Below are 15,473 nucleotides of genomic sequence, written 5' to 3'. Positions count from 1 at the left end.
CTTTGGTAAAAAAAAGTTCTAGAAAGTGAGAGATAGATTTTTTTTTTATTTTATATGTTGGTGTTCCTAGCTAGCTTTTTTGTATTTAAAGTGGATGTGTGGATTTGTTTTTCATATCTTACTTAATTTTCTCTTTTTTCTATTTAATGTAGTTAAATTTCTTATATGAATTGTTGACCCCGATCTATTTCTTAAAGAAATTCGAATATCGTTAATGTGATGTGATGTTAGCATTTCACAAAGCTTCTAGATTCATGGAAGAAAGAGTTGTTGAATTGAAAATATTAAAAGTTAGTTAACACAGTTTTTTCTCGAATTCACTTAATTAGTCTACAAGATAATAAAATTTGATATTAATAAATATAAACAATTTAAATTAATACTTCCTTATATTTTATAAAATCATGCAATAAAACATTTATTATTGACTCTTAAATCATATAATTATCTATAAATTAATTTTACTTATAAAAGTTAAATCAAATAGCCCAAATGATTGATAAATGTTACTGTTAAAATAATAAAAATGGATTTAATATTTGACATTTAGTCAAGTAATCTCCTTAATCTATTACACACAACAACTACAACACCGTATTTTTCAGTAAAGGACTTAAAAAGTATATCATAAAGAATAATAGATAAATACACACTCTAGTTGGAACTGTGTTGCTTCTTAATTTTTTTACATTTTTTTTCTTCTTTTTATTTATCTTATAAAATAAGTACAAAATACATTTTATATCTTTTAAATATTAATTATATTTATTTTATTTAACTTTTCTCATAAAAATGACCCAAAATACATTCTTTTTCAAACTATTTTCATAACCTAACTTGGTTGGTAGGGTTAGTTGACAGTTAAGGAAAAGGAAGGTGCACGTTGGTGGTGATCACACTACCTTAATTTTTAAAATAATTTCAACGTACTAAGTGTGCTGTTATCATTAATAACTTTTACATTTATCTTCTTATTGTTTCTTTATAAAAAAAAAATACAAATACTCATAGTATTTAATAAGTGGTGTATATTTTTAAACTTTTTATCATTTTATTTTTCCCTTAAAATGATGTTATTTTTTAATATTTATGACTATACAAAATACAAAATATTAGTACTTTATGTACGAGTACTTTTACATGTATTTTGGAATTAATATGCTCAGTATATCACCTAAATTACTTAAATATATCAACAAAGACTTTTTAACTTATTTTAAAAGGTTTGTCAAAACATTATTAATATTTTATCACAATAACTTATGTGATTAATAAATCTGAAAAGATAAATAACAATATGAGACAAATGAAATACATTTATAAAATTAGGTTATATGAGTCCTTAGTACATAATTTATGGAAAAATGGAAGTACATTAGAAAAAATTATTCATTTTATTGTGCATTTAAAAACGCATCAGAAAGAAAATATATAACGTGATGATCAAATTATGAAATGAAACACTTGGCGCCATAAGGATACCCATGTGGGAATTAGAAGCTTTTAATGAAATGTATTTATTGTTATCCAAAACAATGTCTTGATATAGTTAACAGAACACTTAATTAAAAAAACCCATAAATGTGTATATTTAGTAAAAATAACAGTAATAACCAAGGTAAAGTCCCCAAACAATATAATATTTACACGGACAAATCAAATGGAAAAAATTATCCACATATTCACATGCAATAACCAAAAATGTTTCATTTACAAGAATAGTATAGGAACTGAAGGTTCCAGAAATTTTATTGAAATTCAAATAGTTTAAAATTATAAGGATGATCTTGAATCATTTGTTCTGTAAGAATATTAAAAAACCATAGGAACACCAAGATTAAGTCAACATATTAAAACAACGCGTGGAGCGGTTTAAAACAATAATATTTTGACCAAGTTGTTCATCGTGTAGAACAAAATCTAGAATCAGTCGCTGGAAATAATTTTTTTGTAAATTTTAATTCTTTAGCTAGTTTCTGTGTGAGAACCTTGATTCTAACAAAACCATATTATTAACAAGATGTACAAGGATCAGATTTAATTACAGTGGCAAAACGTGAACAAGAGAAGGATTGAAATTTGAACCTGTCTCAAGAACGTCACCAACAAAAACTACACATATTTACACAGATAAACAATCTTCACCAGCTTTTCTGGTGGCCGTGTTTCCCTGAACTCTTGCCATTGAAATCACCACGTCTTCTTGGAGAACCTAACTCTTCAGGATTCACCATCTTCGTGTCATTCAACCATCCCCAAACGTAATCTCTCTTCTTCCAGTTCATCACCGATTTCCTTGGCTTCGAACTATCATAGTAAAATTCACTCAACGTGGGAACCACATACCACACAACACAAGTGCAGAGTGTTGCAACAGATCTCCCAAACACAATCAGAAAAACCAAAATCAAAATAACAACCGCTGGCACATAGAAAGAAGGCCACTTCAACATATTCCAAGAAAACCTAAAATTTTTCTTCTTATGAGATTCCGACTTTTTGTTGTGTTGCTTCCTTTCTTCCACGGTTGCTTCTTCGGCCGATTTCTCCAATTGCTCCGAGAAAGATGTCATGTGTGTCATTTTGAGTTCTTCACTGTTGTGTTTCTTGTTCTGATCCTTGTTTTTCAGTTTGACCACTATGGGAACGAAATCGTCGTTGCTCGAATAGGCAAACCGGACCAAAGATATCTCCTGAGGACTGGTTTGAGAGTACACCTTTTGCCTTCTCTCGTCAAGATCAGCCAAAAGTGCTGAAAATTTGTCTAAGCCTCGATCGGAATATGGGTTGTTATTTCTACTTTCTTTTCTTCTCTTGGACCTCTTGGGGCTTGAACATGGTGGTGCAACATCTTCTTCTTGGTGCTGGAAACTGCCACAGACAAAATGGTTCAACATGTGCGGAAAGAACAACAAAGGTGGTTTTTTTTTTCGGTTAACGTTGTTGTTGGGCGGAGTTTTCTGAGGGTTTAAGATTATTGCGAAAGAAAGAGAAAATGAATTGAGAATTATATATAGATCGTGGTTAAGACTATGACTTGACTAGATCCAATCGAATAATAATGAAGCTCGACACGCATTAGGGTCAAATCAAACTTTTTGAAATTTAATCAGGCAAGAGTTGCCGATGTGGTTATCTTAATCTTTGACTTATTCGAGAGAGAGAGAGAAAGAGAAGTTGCTGCATTGCTTAGGTTATTCTTTCAAACAGTGCAATATTTTAAAATGAATAGATGATGACGATGGCTTAGAGAAAATTTTTGTGGGTTACAGATTATAGACAAATTGTTATTTCTTTTAATTTAAAAAACAGATACTTGGGGAAGAGGGTGTTGATTAATTGAAGAAGTCTTTGTCACTCATTAATGATAACAAATTGGACAACCTTGCCTTCAATATTTTTTGCTCTAATGGTCTTACGTAGATATGAATTATTATTATTAAGGATATTTTAAATAAATTTCTATAAATAGTAATAGAAAATTGAAAAAAAAAATGAACTTTATCATAAATTTAAAATAGTTTTTGTATAACTTAATTTACAAAGATTATATTTTTATATCACTTCTCCTAAATCTTCATTTTTAATTTATATGTAAATTAATTTTAGTTTATAGAAAAATATAGTTCTTTAATTCTTTAAAACGTTTATGGATTTACTTTTTCAAATATGTGTAGGTTGAAATTTAGAAGGAAGTTAAGTTGAAGGAGATGGGGTGTGAAAGGTTGGGGGGCATCAAAGAAAAAAAAACAAGAGTGCAAACGTTATTTCCAATGCTTGGTTCTGTTGGTGTTGCGAAGTTTCCAAATTAATCAACATATGATTACGACAAAATCTATAAATACAAAGCACTGCTATTTCAATCTTTTTTTAATTTTAATTGATACACAAAAAGTCTACTCAAAGATTTCGTAGATAAAAAAGTGTACTCCTAATATAACAAAATTTAAATTAGATCCTTTGTATAGAATTTCATATAAATTAAATGTTACTTTTCGTTAAACATAACGTTATCCCTTTTTTATATTATAATTTCATTAATAACCTCAGCAGATACTCTATAGCCAAATTTTCATGTTAAGAAAATGAAACATACTGCTCTAGTTTGCATCTGTGTTTTCTTAGGGATGATTTTGTAGTTTTTAAACTTTATTGAAGATACCTTTGTTATTTTACGTTTCCTCTATTCTTTATTAAAATTTAGTTTGAATACAAGTAAATGGTGGTGCAGTTAGAAACGTTCTCAAGCCCGTAGAAATTAAGTTCTGTGAAATTTGCCATTATTAAAAAATATTCACGGGTTGGGAACTTCCACGGTAATCATTTGACATGTTCAAGGTCAAAACTCAGATTTTCTTATTTTTTTACATCAAGAAATGCGTGGCTCTGAAGCATCCTATCACGCATTTTGGTCAATCCATTAATTTAACATGTTCATGGAAACTATCCATGACTTCTGGTGGAAGAAGGGTGCCTCTGACCACATCATAGCATAATAAACTCTCGTAGCATTTCTACTATTGATGTCATTTAAAAGATAAACATATTAATATTGAAACTATAAACAATTACTAGTCACCCAACTATACTCATTCAGAACTACAGGATTATAATTAAATTATAATAATATACAAAGTCAGCCAAATCTGGAACATTCTTTTAGGCACAAGCTGTAGTGTGAACCATGGTTTCACAGGTAGGCAAAACAACAGCCCAAAGCAACGTAACAGCGAATGGAGAAAGTAAAATTACTCACCAAAGTGCCATTCTCTTTCAATTATTCACCTTTACCCATCATTCATTATCATCAATATTTTCATCATCCTTCATGTACTTCTCTTGCACTGCTGCAACTGTAGATTTTGAGTTAAGGGAAGCTCAGAATTAAAAGAGTCTGACCAGGAAAGAGGTAAAAGAAGAATAGGCAACAGAACTGATGCATCCATGATTATCAGAACACTGGTTAAGACAACAGCATTAGCAATCTCAAAAGTAACTTAGAGTATTGTTCAATTCGCTGGGAAGCCTTCTCACAGCATCAATGATTGATCACAAGTGATTGTCTAAAAAAATACATTTGATTTAAAAAATAGGGCAATTTTTTCTCCAACCGGAACATTTTCCAGAGAGGTTTTTACACGAATCTTCTATGTTTCGACCAATCATTTCTTCCTACTTAATGCATTGATCCATATTCCACAATAATTTAATTAACATGTTCGCGAAAGGGAGGACGACTATTGTGTTTAGAATGTATATGATACCACTCACGATCACTGTTACTACAGGCTGCCAAGAATCAGTTAAAAAAAGTATATGCATTGGAAAGCAATAAGTAAGGGTAGTTCTGGCATGCAATAGTGAAAGTTATGGTACTTTGTAAAATAAATCATCTCAAGATGTAAGAATTCAGAATAGATGACGAAAAAAAGGATATCTATAATAATCCCAATCAACAGGACCAACTGCAATCTTGCTAAATTCAACTGCACTTGCTTCTATACCGGTAAATATGTACCCATTGCATTTGTCTATCACCTTCACCAAATTCCCTACACTCTCTTTGTCCTGAAAATACAACTTCCGACTTAGGATTCCAAACATTTGATGCAAACAGATGAAAATACAGGGCATACTTAGTTTACCTGAATATCTAAGGTTGTAAAACTCACAAGACTGAAGTTCTCAATAACTTCACATAGTTCCTTTGTGAGTTTTCTGCAAATATCATTAAGATAAATACTACTCAGAATAACAATAAATGCCAATCTTAAGGATGAATTCGAGAACAGAAAAAGGTCATCAACAAGAATGAGTTAACTATGATGTATACTCACAAAATAATTTCTATCTAACACATTTAAACCTTCCTTGACCATCATTTCCAACATATTATTCACTTTGTAAGGCTATCATTTCATACGTAATCGGAATAATGAAATATAGACCCCAAACTTCAACCGAGGAATTTGATTAATCCACCCACGTAGGCATATTTCAACATCACGGCAGATTGGATCCTAGTCTATTATAAACATAGCAAGTAAGGCAAATGAATGAATGATTCAATCGATGCATATTTATTCATTTTTTAAATAAAATTGCTGCACATTTGTCATAATAAGTTGCTACGACCCATGGAGCACCCTAATGAGAAACTATACATTCAACGTTGGTGCATGATTATTATTTTAGACCAATAGCTCTCTATCAAAAGAGGGAGCTGCTGACAGAAGCACTAAAATTTAAAATCTGTCTTTGTTCCTTTTCGTCTAATGGGAGTATACAGAAACAATTTTAAACAATGTAGCTTTGCAACAGTTCAGGGTAGACAAGATATAGCAAAATGCAATAGGTCTCTTTGGATAGACTTTTCTCCATAAACATTTCTAGAAGAAGGAACTAAGAAGAAAAAGAATATAAAAAAATGAGCTTCCATAAACTAAATTTTACACTGTTAATCCAAACAGAACTAGTGTTAAATTCTACATGTAAAGAAAGAAAACAGTTAAAAAATTATCAAGAAAACTGCAAAACATCAAAATACTATTAGAACAAAAGCTAGCAGTCAAAGAATCACCATAGCACATCGCACCTGTACTTAGCAGAGCGAGGATCTTGATCGAGCTGGTATTGTAAATATGACAAGTCTTGCACGTCTGTATAGAAATCAAGGTTAAAGGCTGCAACAATAAAACATAAAGTCAGTATATAAATCTCTCACTGTAACCGGCATAAAGTAAAATACATCTAACGCCTGACATCTGAAAAAGTGTAATGACTGCACCTAGCTTTCCGTAGCTCTCAATTAAATCAATTTTAGACAAGACATTTACGTGAGGGAGTTCTAGATGTAGCATCGTGGACAAGGACAAAAGCAATGCACTAATATACTTCCCAGGGTCACTGCAAAGATGGGCATCAATCAAATGCACTGCAGTTAACTGCATAGAATAAACACATAGATCAGTTCTTAAAACAGCATGCGGTTTGACACCAGCAAGACGTAAAGGACAGTACTATACCCTTAGGTTCAATTTCTTTATGAGCTTCATGATGACATTCTTGGCATTTGAATGAAGGAAAAAGAGCTCAACTTGGCCAGGAAAATCAAAGAGAAGGTAGTGATCTGAAATGTAAATACTGTCAGGTTACTAGAGTGTGTTGTTAACTGATCAAGTAGGGTCTATGTAAGAAGGATGATAGAATTTACAGTTTGATTACGGCATAACAATGCACTGACCTTTCAGAAGAGGTTCCAATTTTGCTTCCAACCAGTCGATATTTTTCTCAAGATAATCCATGCAATACACAAGACCTGCTTGTACAAGGCAAGAGAAACTTCTTAATACGTATACAGCAAGGCACCAGTACATTAGAAAAGCTGGTGTGACACATTAAAAGTTCCTTTTACACGAACCATTGCACACAGAGTAACTTGTTTAACTACTTGTCATAAATTCACACAGCATAATCTAAGTAGTCCAATACCCGCGGTACTATGGTTTCATGGCTTTAAAAAGGCAAATTTCTTAAAATAAATAAATAATTTAACAAAAAAAAAAAAGTGGCTTACCCCCATTTGGACCAAGTGAATGTTCCACCATTACATCACTTAGTTTCACAAGATCCTCTATGTTCACAGCACAATCATAGCTATATTTTTCATTAGGGGAAACCATAAAAGTTGAACTATATAGCTAAAAAGGGACACATCAATTGAGCTACACAATTAAGATGTTTACTTCTGAGAACAACAAATGGAAAGGATACGGTAATGAATCATTAGCTGGATCCAAATTGATAACAGCAACCTTCCTACATTAAAAAGCAACAAAAGGCAAATACAATACCCCAAATTAGTAAAAAAACCTACCATCAACATAATAAAAAATAATTATATAGAGAGTAAGGCTCACCTTCCAATGAGACTTAGAAACTGAGACATGCCATTGCAATAAGTTGTTTTGCCAGAGCCAGGAGGCCCAACTACTACTTGCCCAAACACCATTTTCCTTCCTTCGTTGTGACCAAATGCTATCTCCCTGCATATTAATAATAAGTCGAATTAAACCTTGTACAAGGGCAAAACAGAATCTGAATAACTAATTTATGTTAAATCAGTTGTCAAACTGGAGGATAGGAAGACGATAAGAGATGGTAACTCAAGGATTCCAACCATAAGAGTTAGGAATATTTATGAAATACTATATTTATGTACATGAACATAAATTATATACTAATAGTAATAATGCGGAAAAAAATAACTCATAAATCATAAATGCTCACATCCCATACTAGTTTCATAACATAAACTAACTCGTAGTAGCTAATAAATTCATAATGGCTTAGTGATTACGAACTTTGCATAACACTCCAAATCTAAGTGGCAGCAAGACCAGAAAAAACAAAATTTAGATCAGAAAACTGAGAACAAATGTGTTTTAAATTGTCATATTTTACAAAAATAATAAAATAAGAAGTATCTCTAAGAAGAAATACTCTGAACAGCCGAAACAACGATCGACGCAAGACCGACGACGATGAAGGCAGCGCCGGTAATGATGAAGGCAACGCCGGTGGTGGTGATGCAAGAGTAAGAGATAGTGACGCGAACCCTATCGACGGTTATGCAAGCGTCAGCAATAGCAACGCGAGTGCTGTGATGGCTGACAACTACGACACCAGCGTTATAATGGGTATGCAGTGATGGTTGGGGACACAGTCGAGCAGAGCAAGATACTGTTTGGTTCCGACTTGCGATAGAGAAGCCTTGGAAAAAAGGTTTTCTTTTTTTAATTTTTTAAATTGGGTCATTATAAACCCTACCCGGAAAGCCCAACTACATGTGATGGCATCCGAACTGGATAACAAAGCTCGAGCCCGCACAATTGCTTTCACGAGAAAATACCGAACCTGCAATCCGCGACCTTCCCGTCTTGTACGTTTCTGCTATACTCGCGATCTTGACAGCAAATCATTTAACCAAACGGCCATGCATTTCATCAAACAATATACACGCAACCCAGAAACTCTAAAAACAAATCAACACGACTCAGCATTACACCATATAAGCAGAAGCAGAAATCATAAGCACTGATTATCTCTGTCCGAAAACCTCCCACATACAACACATGTAAAACCCAACATTTCTTATAACTTATCTGATGACAATAATAAGTAATCCAAATGTTCACCTTTGCTCCAAAATTTTGAGGACGAAGACAGCACCATGTATGACTTGAACAATTGTATTCCTATAATGAACTCTCCACAATCGAACACTTAGGTACCAATGAAATTAAAATAAAAACAAAATAGACTTACTTTGAAAAAGAGAAGGGGCATTCCGAGAATCGAACTCGGGACCTCTCGCACCCAAAGCGAGAATCATACCACTAGACCAAATGCCCTCCTTGCCAGATTCTGACAGGTTACTTTTATATAACCTATAGTTATTGAAACCTTACTTACCTAGATGCAGACTGTGAAGTTGCATAGTGTGGGACAAATCCATATTAAATGCAAGCTGTCATCATAATTGGAGTGTTACTGAAGATTGCAGACACACCAAACCCATCATTTTAGGTAGTTTGTGCTAAATTATACACCCTGACGTTGATCCCGCATCTTTTCCATAAACAAGTAAAATCCCCAACCCAATATATCATAACATATTTGACTCATCCAAATGGTAAACGTAAAACTACTGCAACTTAAGAAAATTCAGGTGACTATTCAGTTATTATAAGTTACCTAAGGGTTGCATTGGAATGCCATTCATCCCTTGTAACTCAAGAAAAATCTTCACACTGTTCAAAAGTGGGATTCGACAATGAAAGCAAAGCAGATGGAACCCCACGTTACAAAGTGAGATCGAAAAGAGGTTTTAGTTAATTATATTTGTAACTATTTTCTTACACATTTTTTTTACGATGCCATTCTTTATATCTTGATAATTGTTTTTGGTTTATAATAATTTAACTTTTTAATAATATTGATCGTAACCATTCAGGTGTGATAATGATAGCTGTATTCTTGCTAGTTTTTTATAATGTTGATTAACTAAAAAAGGACTTAGTTGGTGACTTTGGCTATTCTATAATTTAATTGAATGATCCAATAATAGACGGAAAGGACTTTGCAAAAGATTTAGGTCAAACGCGAGTGAGTTATGATCGGTAGGGTCATGGTCTCCACCTATCATACATTATATCTGAAATAATGATTCTGCATCTTCCAAACTTGATAAAGTAGTAAAAATACGGTGATGGTAGAAAAAAAAAATCCCCACAACACTGTAATTGGAAGCTAACGTCATCTTCTTTGTTGCGTACAAATTATGTTATTGTGGTTGTTTCTTGTTCTTTAGTGTGACGCATTTAACTTAACAGTTGAAGACATTAAAAATGTGTAGGAGAAAATGGTGAGTTTGGTGGTTAAAATATTAGACAAAATGATTGTCAATGACAGTATATTTGTTGGGGTGTCTGCTTTTGTCTCCTGCCTCCCACATTTCACCACCCCCTTTACCCCTTATCTTCTCTTTTTCATCGTTTTGCTCTTCCCCTTACCAAGAAAAATCTACTTAAGGTTCACACAGGGATCATATAGCTTTGTTGCACCTTGCTAAGGGGAGAGAATTGCGAAATATGGCATTTGCAGGAACAACTCAGAAGTGCATGGCTTGTGACAAAACAGTTTATCTGGTTGATAAGTTAACTGCGGATAATCGAGTCTTCCACAAGGCTTGCTTCAGATGCCACCACTGCAAAGGAACACTCAAGGTCTGTTTCTTCTAACTACCCTCTTTGGATTTGTATCTACAGAGATATATGATATAATAATTCTTCATGGTTTTGTATTCTAGTGTTTGACTCTAGTTCAGATCTTTCTGTCCCCGGATCTGGTGTCTCTTGTTTGTTCATAATTTGACATCAATTTCAGCACTTGCTTTCACTGATAATTAATTCGGTGTTTATATAAGTATTAGCCTCATGTATTGCTAAATCTATCTATTACTCTCATTTATTCCATTTTCCTTTTTCTAGTTTGTTGAGATAAATGGATCTAACTCTGCCTTCTACATTTCACTTGTTTTTTATCAAAAGCTAAAATTGATTTGTGAATCTGTAGTTTTCATATGATTCCCCAGATGCTCTGCTAATTTTCCTGGCAATGTGTACTAATTTTTGAAGTATACTGATTTAAGGTGTGTAATTAGGTTTATTTTTTATGAACTATACTAATTTAGTAATGTATTTGCAGCTTAGCAACTATAACTCTTTCGAGGGAGTTCTTTACTGCAAGCCACACTTCGATCAACTGTTCAAAAGAACTGGTAGTCTTGACAAAAGCTTCGAAGGTAACAAAGGATCCAAAATCCAATTATTCAAAGCCTCGCTATTTTTTTCCTCAGGGGTTACTTATCTTTATTTCCTTTTGGCTGATCAGGGACACCAAAAATTGCTAAACCAGACAAAACTGGCGAAGAGGTAACCAATTTTAAATCTTGATGCCTACTAATGCTCAATAAAACAGGTTAACACACTCTGTTAAACATAAATTTTATTATTGATCAAAAGTTATATAATTTTGTAGATTTAATTCTTAACGAATCTAATGTATAATATATTTAAATCAATGATAACAAATATTTTTGAAAACGAGTTATTGGCGCTCGTAAACATGTCAGTTGTTACATAGCATTTATCTAATTTTGGGTTGTTTCTAATCAGAAACCGGCAGCAACCAAAGTCTTGAATATGTTTGGTGGAACCAGAGATAAATGTGCTGGTTGTCAGAAAACAGTGTATCCCACTGAAAAGGTAACAACACAACATTAATTTTCATCAGTGAGACACTTTAGTGCCACCATTGATAAGTGCAAAGAATCCATAGCAGCTCCTTTTCTAATCTAAACCACGATACCAAGTGCTAAAACTTGCGTTCTATTTCAGAAAGGGATTAAGTTGTATATATATTTTGAAATGGTGTAGGTGACGGTGAATGGAACTCCTTATCACAAGAGTTGTTTCAAATGCACTCATGGAGGGTGTGTTATTAGTCCCTCCAATTACATTGCACACGATGGGAAACTCTACTGCAAGCACCACCACATCCAACTGATCAAGGAGAAGGGAAATTTAAGCCAGCTTGAAGGTGACCATGAGAAGAGTGCAATTCAAGAGAAAACCAACGGTGAAGTAGTTGCAGCTGAGACATGAAAAAGTCTGAAAATGAATATTCCCTTCCTCAAGTTTCATATTTCTGTATATCATGTGTTTCTGCTATATCTCTCTCATGCTTTATCATTAGTACTGAGTCCAGAATACTCCTGAAAAATATGATATTCCCTTTCTTGTGGGTGGGGTGTGTGGAAATCCATCATTTTGTTTCTGTTGTGAGTTGTGGATACAAAAATGAGACATTAATGGCATTCCATTCTGAATGTTGTTCAGAAGCCAGTGCTACTGAATTTCTTAAAACTTTATCTATGTATTCATATTGATTCAGAAGCCATACTACATGATTTTTTTCATATTTTTTCTTTCTCCCTCCACCTACCTCTACCAGGTGTAGTTAAGAAAACAAAAATTGGGACTCTGGGTAATCATTCGGTGTAGTTAAGAAAATAAAATTGAGATTTTAAAATTTGTCATCTTGCTCTGTTATGCTTTTTGAGAACTTTGTTTATGGAGTTGCATAAATTGGATTATCTTTTATATGGGTGGTGTTTTATTCTTTTGAAATGGTACAAAATAATATTCTCGAATCTTGACATGTAACTTTCAAATGATATTAATATCAATTTAATGAGGAAGGAAATTCACTCTATTTAACAAATATGGAGACTAAGTTAAGTCCAAAATATATATATATATATATATATATATATATATATATATATAAAAGAATAAAGTGAATCATAAATCTAAGTATAAGAACTAACTTACGAATTAAATATATTACTATCTTTTTTAATTCTTTACATGTAGAGTGTCACTTGTGCTAAAATAAGTTTGACTATCCTATATCATCTTCAATCTTCATATTGAATTGATGTGAAATTTTAGTCTCAACTCATTTTCATTGGAAACAGTGAAGCCATATATAGTCGTTTCCATACTTGCTTTTTTACTTTTCCAATCATAAAAAATGATATTATCATGTATTTAAAGTAAAAAAAAATCTAGACTTTAGTAAGAACGAAATAAAAGATAAAAAACTAACAAATTAATTGTCTTAAAATATATTACTAATATATTTATATTGTTACTAGATAAGTATAAAAAATACATAATAGACAAACATTGATCAGTTGAGTCTAACAACACACATTAAACGAGAGTAGCAAAGAATATTAGACGAGTCTAACTATAGACATTAAATGAGTGTAACAAAAAATATTGGATGAGTAATTTCATACATTGATTTGCACGAATTTAGGAATACTCTAACTAGACAAGTAAAGAGCATTAAATGAGTTTGTCAATGTATTAATTAGACAAGTCTAGCAATACACATTAAATGAGTCTATTCATACAACTATTAGACATGCATAGTAAGAAAATTAGATAAATCATTTCATACATTGATTAGATGAGTATAAGAATACACATTAAAAGAATTCGTCAAAGCACTGATTAGACTAAGAGTGACAAAACGGGCCAGCCCGGCCCGCTTGTGGCCCGGCAAAAACAGGTCGGGTTGGGCTGGCCTACCACCAATAAATAGGTTGGATATTGTAACTCGTGTTGTCTTAGGGCGGGCTAGGCCGCCTCTTTTTTTAAATTTTTAATTTTTTAATTTTTAATTTTTTTAAACTTTTTTAAAATTTTTGTTTATAAATATATTTTATATATATAAATTTATTTATATAATATAAAAAAATATTATTTTTAATTTTAAACAAAAAAAAAATGGGTTGGCGGCCCAAGACAGGTTGACCAGTTTTGGCCCGCTAAATTGACAGGTTAGGTGGGCCGGGTTACAGTGGGTTGACGGGGTAAAATTCCAACCCAGTCCGTCCTTTTCTTGGCAAGCTGGTGGACCTGGCCTGATTTCACATCCCTAGACTATACAAGTCTAACAACAAACACTAGACGAATTTGTCCATTTACTCGCAAAATGAGTATAACAATATATATTATACAAGTTTGATCATACACAAATTATATGAGTTTATTAATACACATTAAATGATCATGTTCATTAATTGATTAGTCAAGTCTTGCAATACATATGAGACGAATATAAATATACACTGATTAGACAACTCACTCTATATAATATAAATTGAATGATTTTATGTGATTGAGAAACAAATTGATAACAAGTATATTAGTTCAGTTAATTTGGCTCTTTGTATTATATTTTGAAACTAAAAGGTATATGTTGTGTTTATATTGGTAGTGATTAGTGTTTAAACTTGAATTAGAGTGAGATTGATGGATGTGTTGTGAAGAAATAACAATTTTGAATGTTTAAAATTGAGATATGATTGTATTTATATGAAAGTAGAGGAAATTACAGGTTGGAGTACTCAGTAACGAGAGATTAAAAAAAAAGAAAATGATTAATTGTGTAAATATCATTATATTTTGAAACCTAAGGAGAAGAAAAAACATCAAAAAGCGAAAAGAAAATCCAAATTTGAGCTAATGCATGTGTTTAATATTTTATTTTAAACGATTAAAGAGATTTTAATTTTGAAATAAATAATACCGTTGTAGATAAATTGGAAAATAATTTAAAATAGTGAAAACATATGAAAAGTCAAAATTTTACAATAGACTATATGATAATTACATGATGAATTTACTTATAATATAAGAAGTTAAGAATATAAAACATGTTAATTCATAATATTACATATAAATATTCATGTAATATAGGAATATAACTTTATAATAATTGTTTTTGTTTTTATTTTGTTAAAAAAGGTCAGTATTTTCAATGTGTATCTTATTTACAATTCATTTCTATCTAACATATAATTTAATATATATATATATATATATATATATATATATATATATATATATATATATATTTGTTGCTGGCGGTGAATGGTGATAAAATAAACCAAAATTCACTTAAATGGTAACGCGCTTTCAATTAATCACCTTCTTGTAAAAATGTATAAAGACACTGTGGTTGTTGATTCAATACGCGTGCATCATATGAAAAATGTAGCAAATCAGAATCTGTTGTTCAGATAAGGAAAATACCGAAAAGGGGAAAAATTTAGTGACAATCAATGAATTTTTGGATGTTTAGAATTATTAAATGTAATTATTAAACGTAATGAGGAATGCTTGTGTTTTTGTTTAATTCTAGTTTTTATTAAGGAAATGTCATCAGTTAAGAAATAATAAATGTATTATATTTTTACATTAAAAATTGAAATAATTGAATACAATAATTAAAATAGTATATATATACATAATAAATTTTATAAAAGTAAAAAT

At 31.8% G+C, this 15,473-nt stretch overlaps 3 protein-coding genes and 1 non-coding gene across 6 annotated transcripts; 1 reads left to right on the top strand and 3 right to left on the bottom strand.

The window, feature by feature from the left end:
* Positions 1-1,993: 1,993 nt before the first annotated feature.
* Positions 1,994-3,051, bottom strand: LOC114162641. Its single transcript, XM_028046597.1, has one exon. The coding sequence runs from the start codon at positions 2,895-2,897 to the stop codon at positions 2,142-2,144; it is 756 nt and encodes a 251-aa protein (XP_027902398.1). The 5' UTR covers positions 2,898-3,051; the 3' UTR covers positions 1,994-2,141.
* Positions 3,052-4,524: 1,473 nt separating this feature from the next.
* Positions 4,525-9,397, bottom strand: LOC114196342 (GPN-loop GTPase QQT1). Of its 3 annotated transcripts, XM_028086956.1 has the most exons (12): positions 9,198-9,271; positions 8,503-9,034; positions 7,920-8,045; positions 7,774-7,818; positions 7,577-7,656; positions 7,244-7,318; positions 7,026-7,129; positions 6,788-6,944; positions 6,596-6,683; positions 5,646-5,718; positions 5,438-5,568; positions 4,525-4,855 (listed from the first exon to the last, which is right to left on the bottom strand). In XM_028086956.1, the coding sequence occupies exons 3-12, from the start codon at positions 8,009-8,011 to the stop codon at positions 4,795-4,797; spliced, it is 906 nt and encodes a 301-aa protein (XP_027942757.1). In that variant the 5' UTR covers positions 8,012-8,045; positions 8,503-9,034; positions 9,198-9,271; the 3' UTR covers positions 4,525-4,794. The 3 variants fall into 3 exon arrangements, with proteins under 3 accessions (XP_027942757.1, XP_027942756.1, XP_027942758.1); XM_028086955.1 differs by lacking the exon at positions 8,503-9,034 and having other exon boundaries at positions 9,198-9,397; XM_028086957.1 differs by lacking the exons at positions 8,503-9,034; positions 9,198-9,271 and adding an exon at positions 9,328-9,348.
* On the bottom strand, positions 9,342-9,413 carry TRNAP-UGG. Its single transcript has one exon. It is a non-coding gene; the product is annotated as a tRNA-Pro (tRNA).
* A 1,068-nt stretch (positions 9,414-10,481) lies between these two features.
* LOC114196300 (LIM domain-containing protein WLIM1-like) lies at positions 10,482-12,543 on the top strand. The gene is made up of 5 exons (XM_028086900.1): positions 10,482-10,787; positions 11,269-11,365; positions 11,455-11,495; positions 11,739-11,828; positions 12,000-12,543. The coding sequence occupies exons 1-5, from the start codon at positions 10,653-10,655 to the stop codon at positions 12,225-12,227; spliced, it is 591 nt and encodes a 196-aa protein (XP_027942701.1). The 5' UTR covers positions 10,482-10,652; the 3' UTR covers positions 12,228-12,543.
* The last annotated feature ends 2,930 nt before the right edge of the window (positions 12,544-15,473 follow it).

Source organism: Vigna unguiculata, chromosome 9 (genome assembly GCF_004118075.2).
Source record: "Vigna unguiculata cultivar IT97K-499-35 chromosome 9, ASM411807v1, whole genome shotgun sequence".
In the NCBI taxonomy this organism is placed as follows: Eukaryota; Viridiplantae; Streptophyta; class Magnoliopsida; order Fabales; family Fabaceae; genus Vigna; species Vigna unguiculata.
Note: the sequence above shows the minus strand (reverse complement) of the source record. Positions and strands in the feature narration are given on the sequence as shown.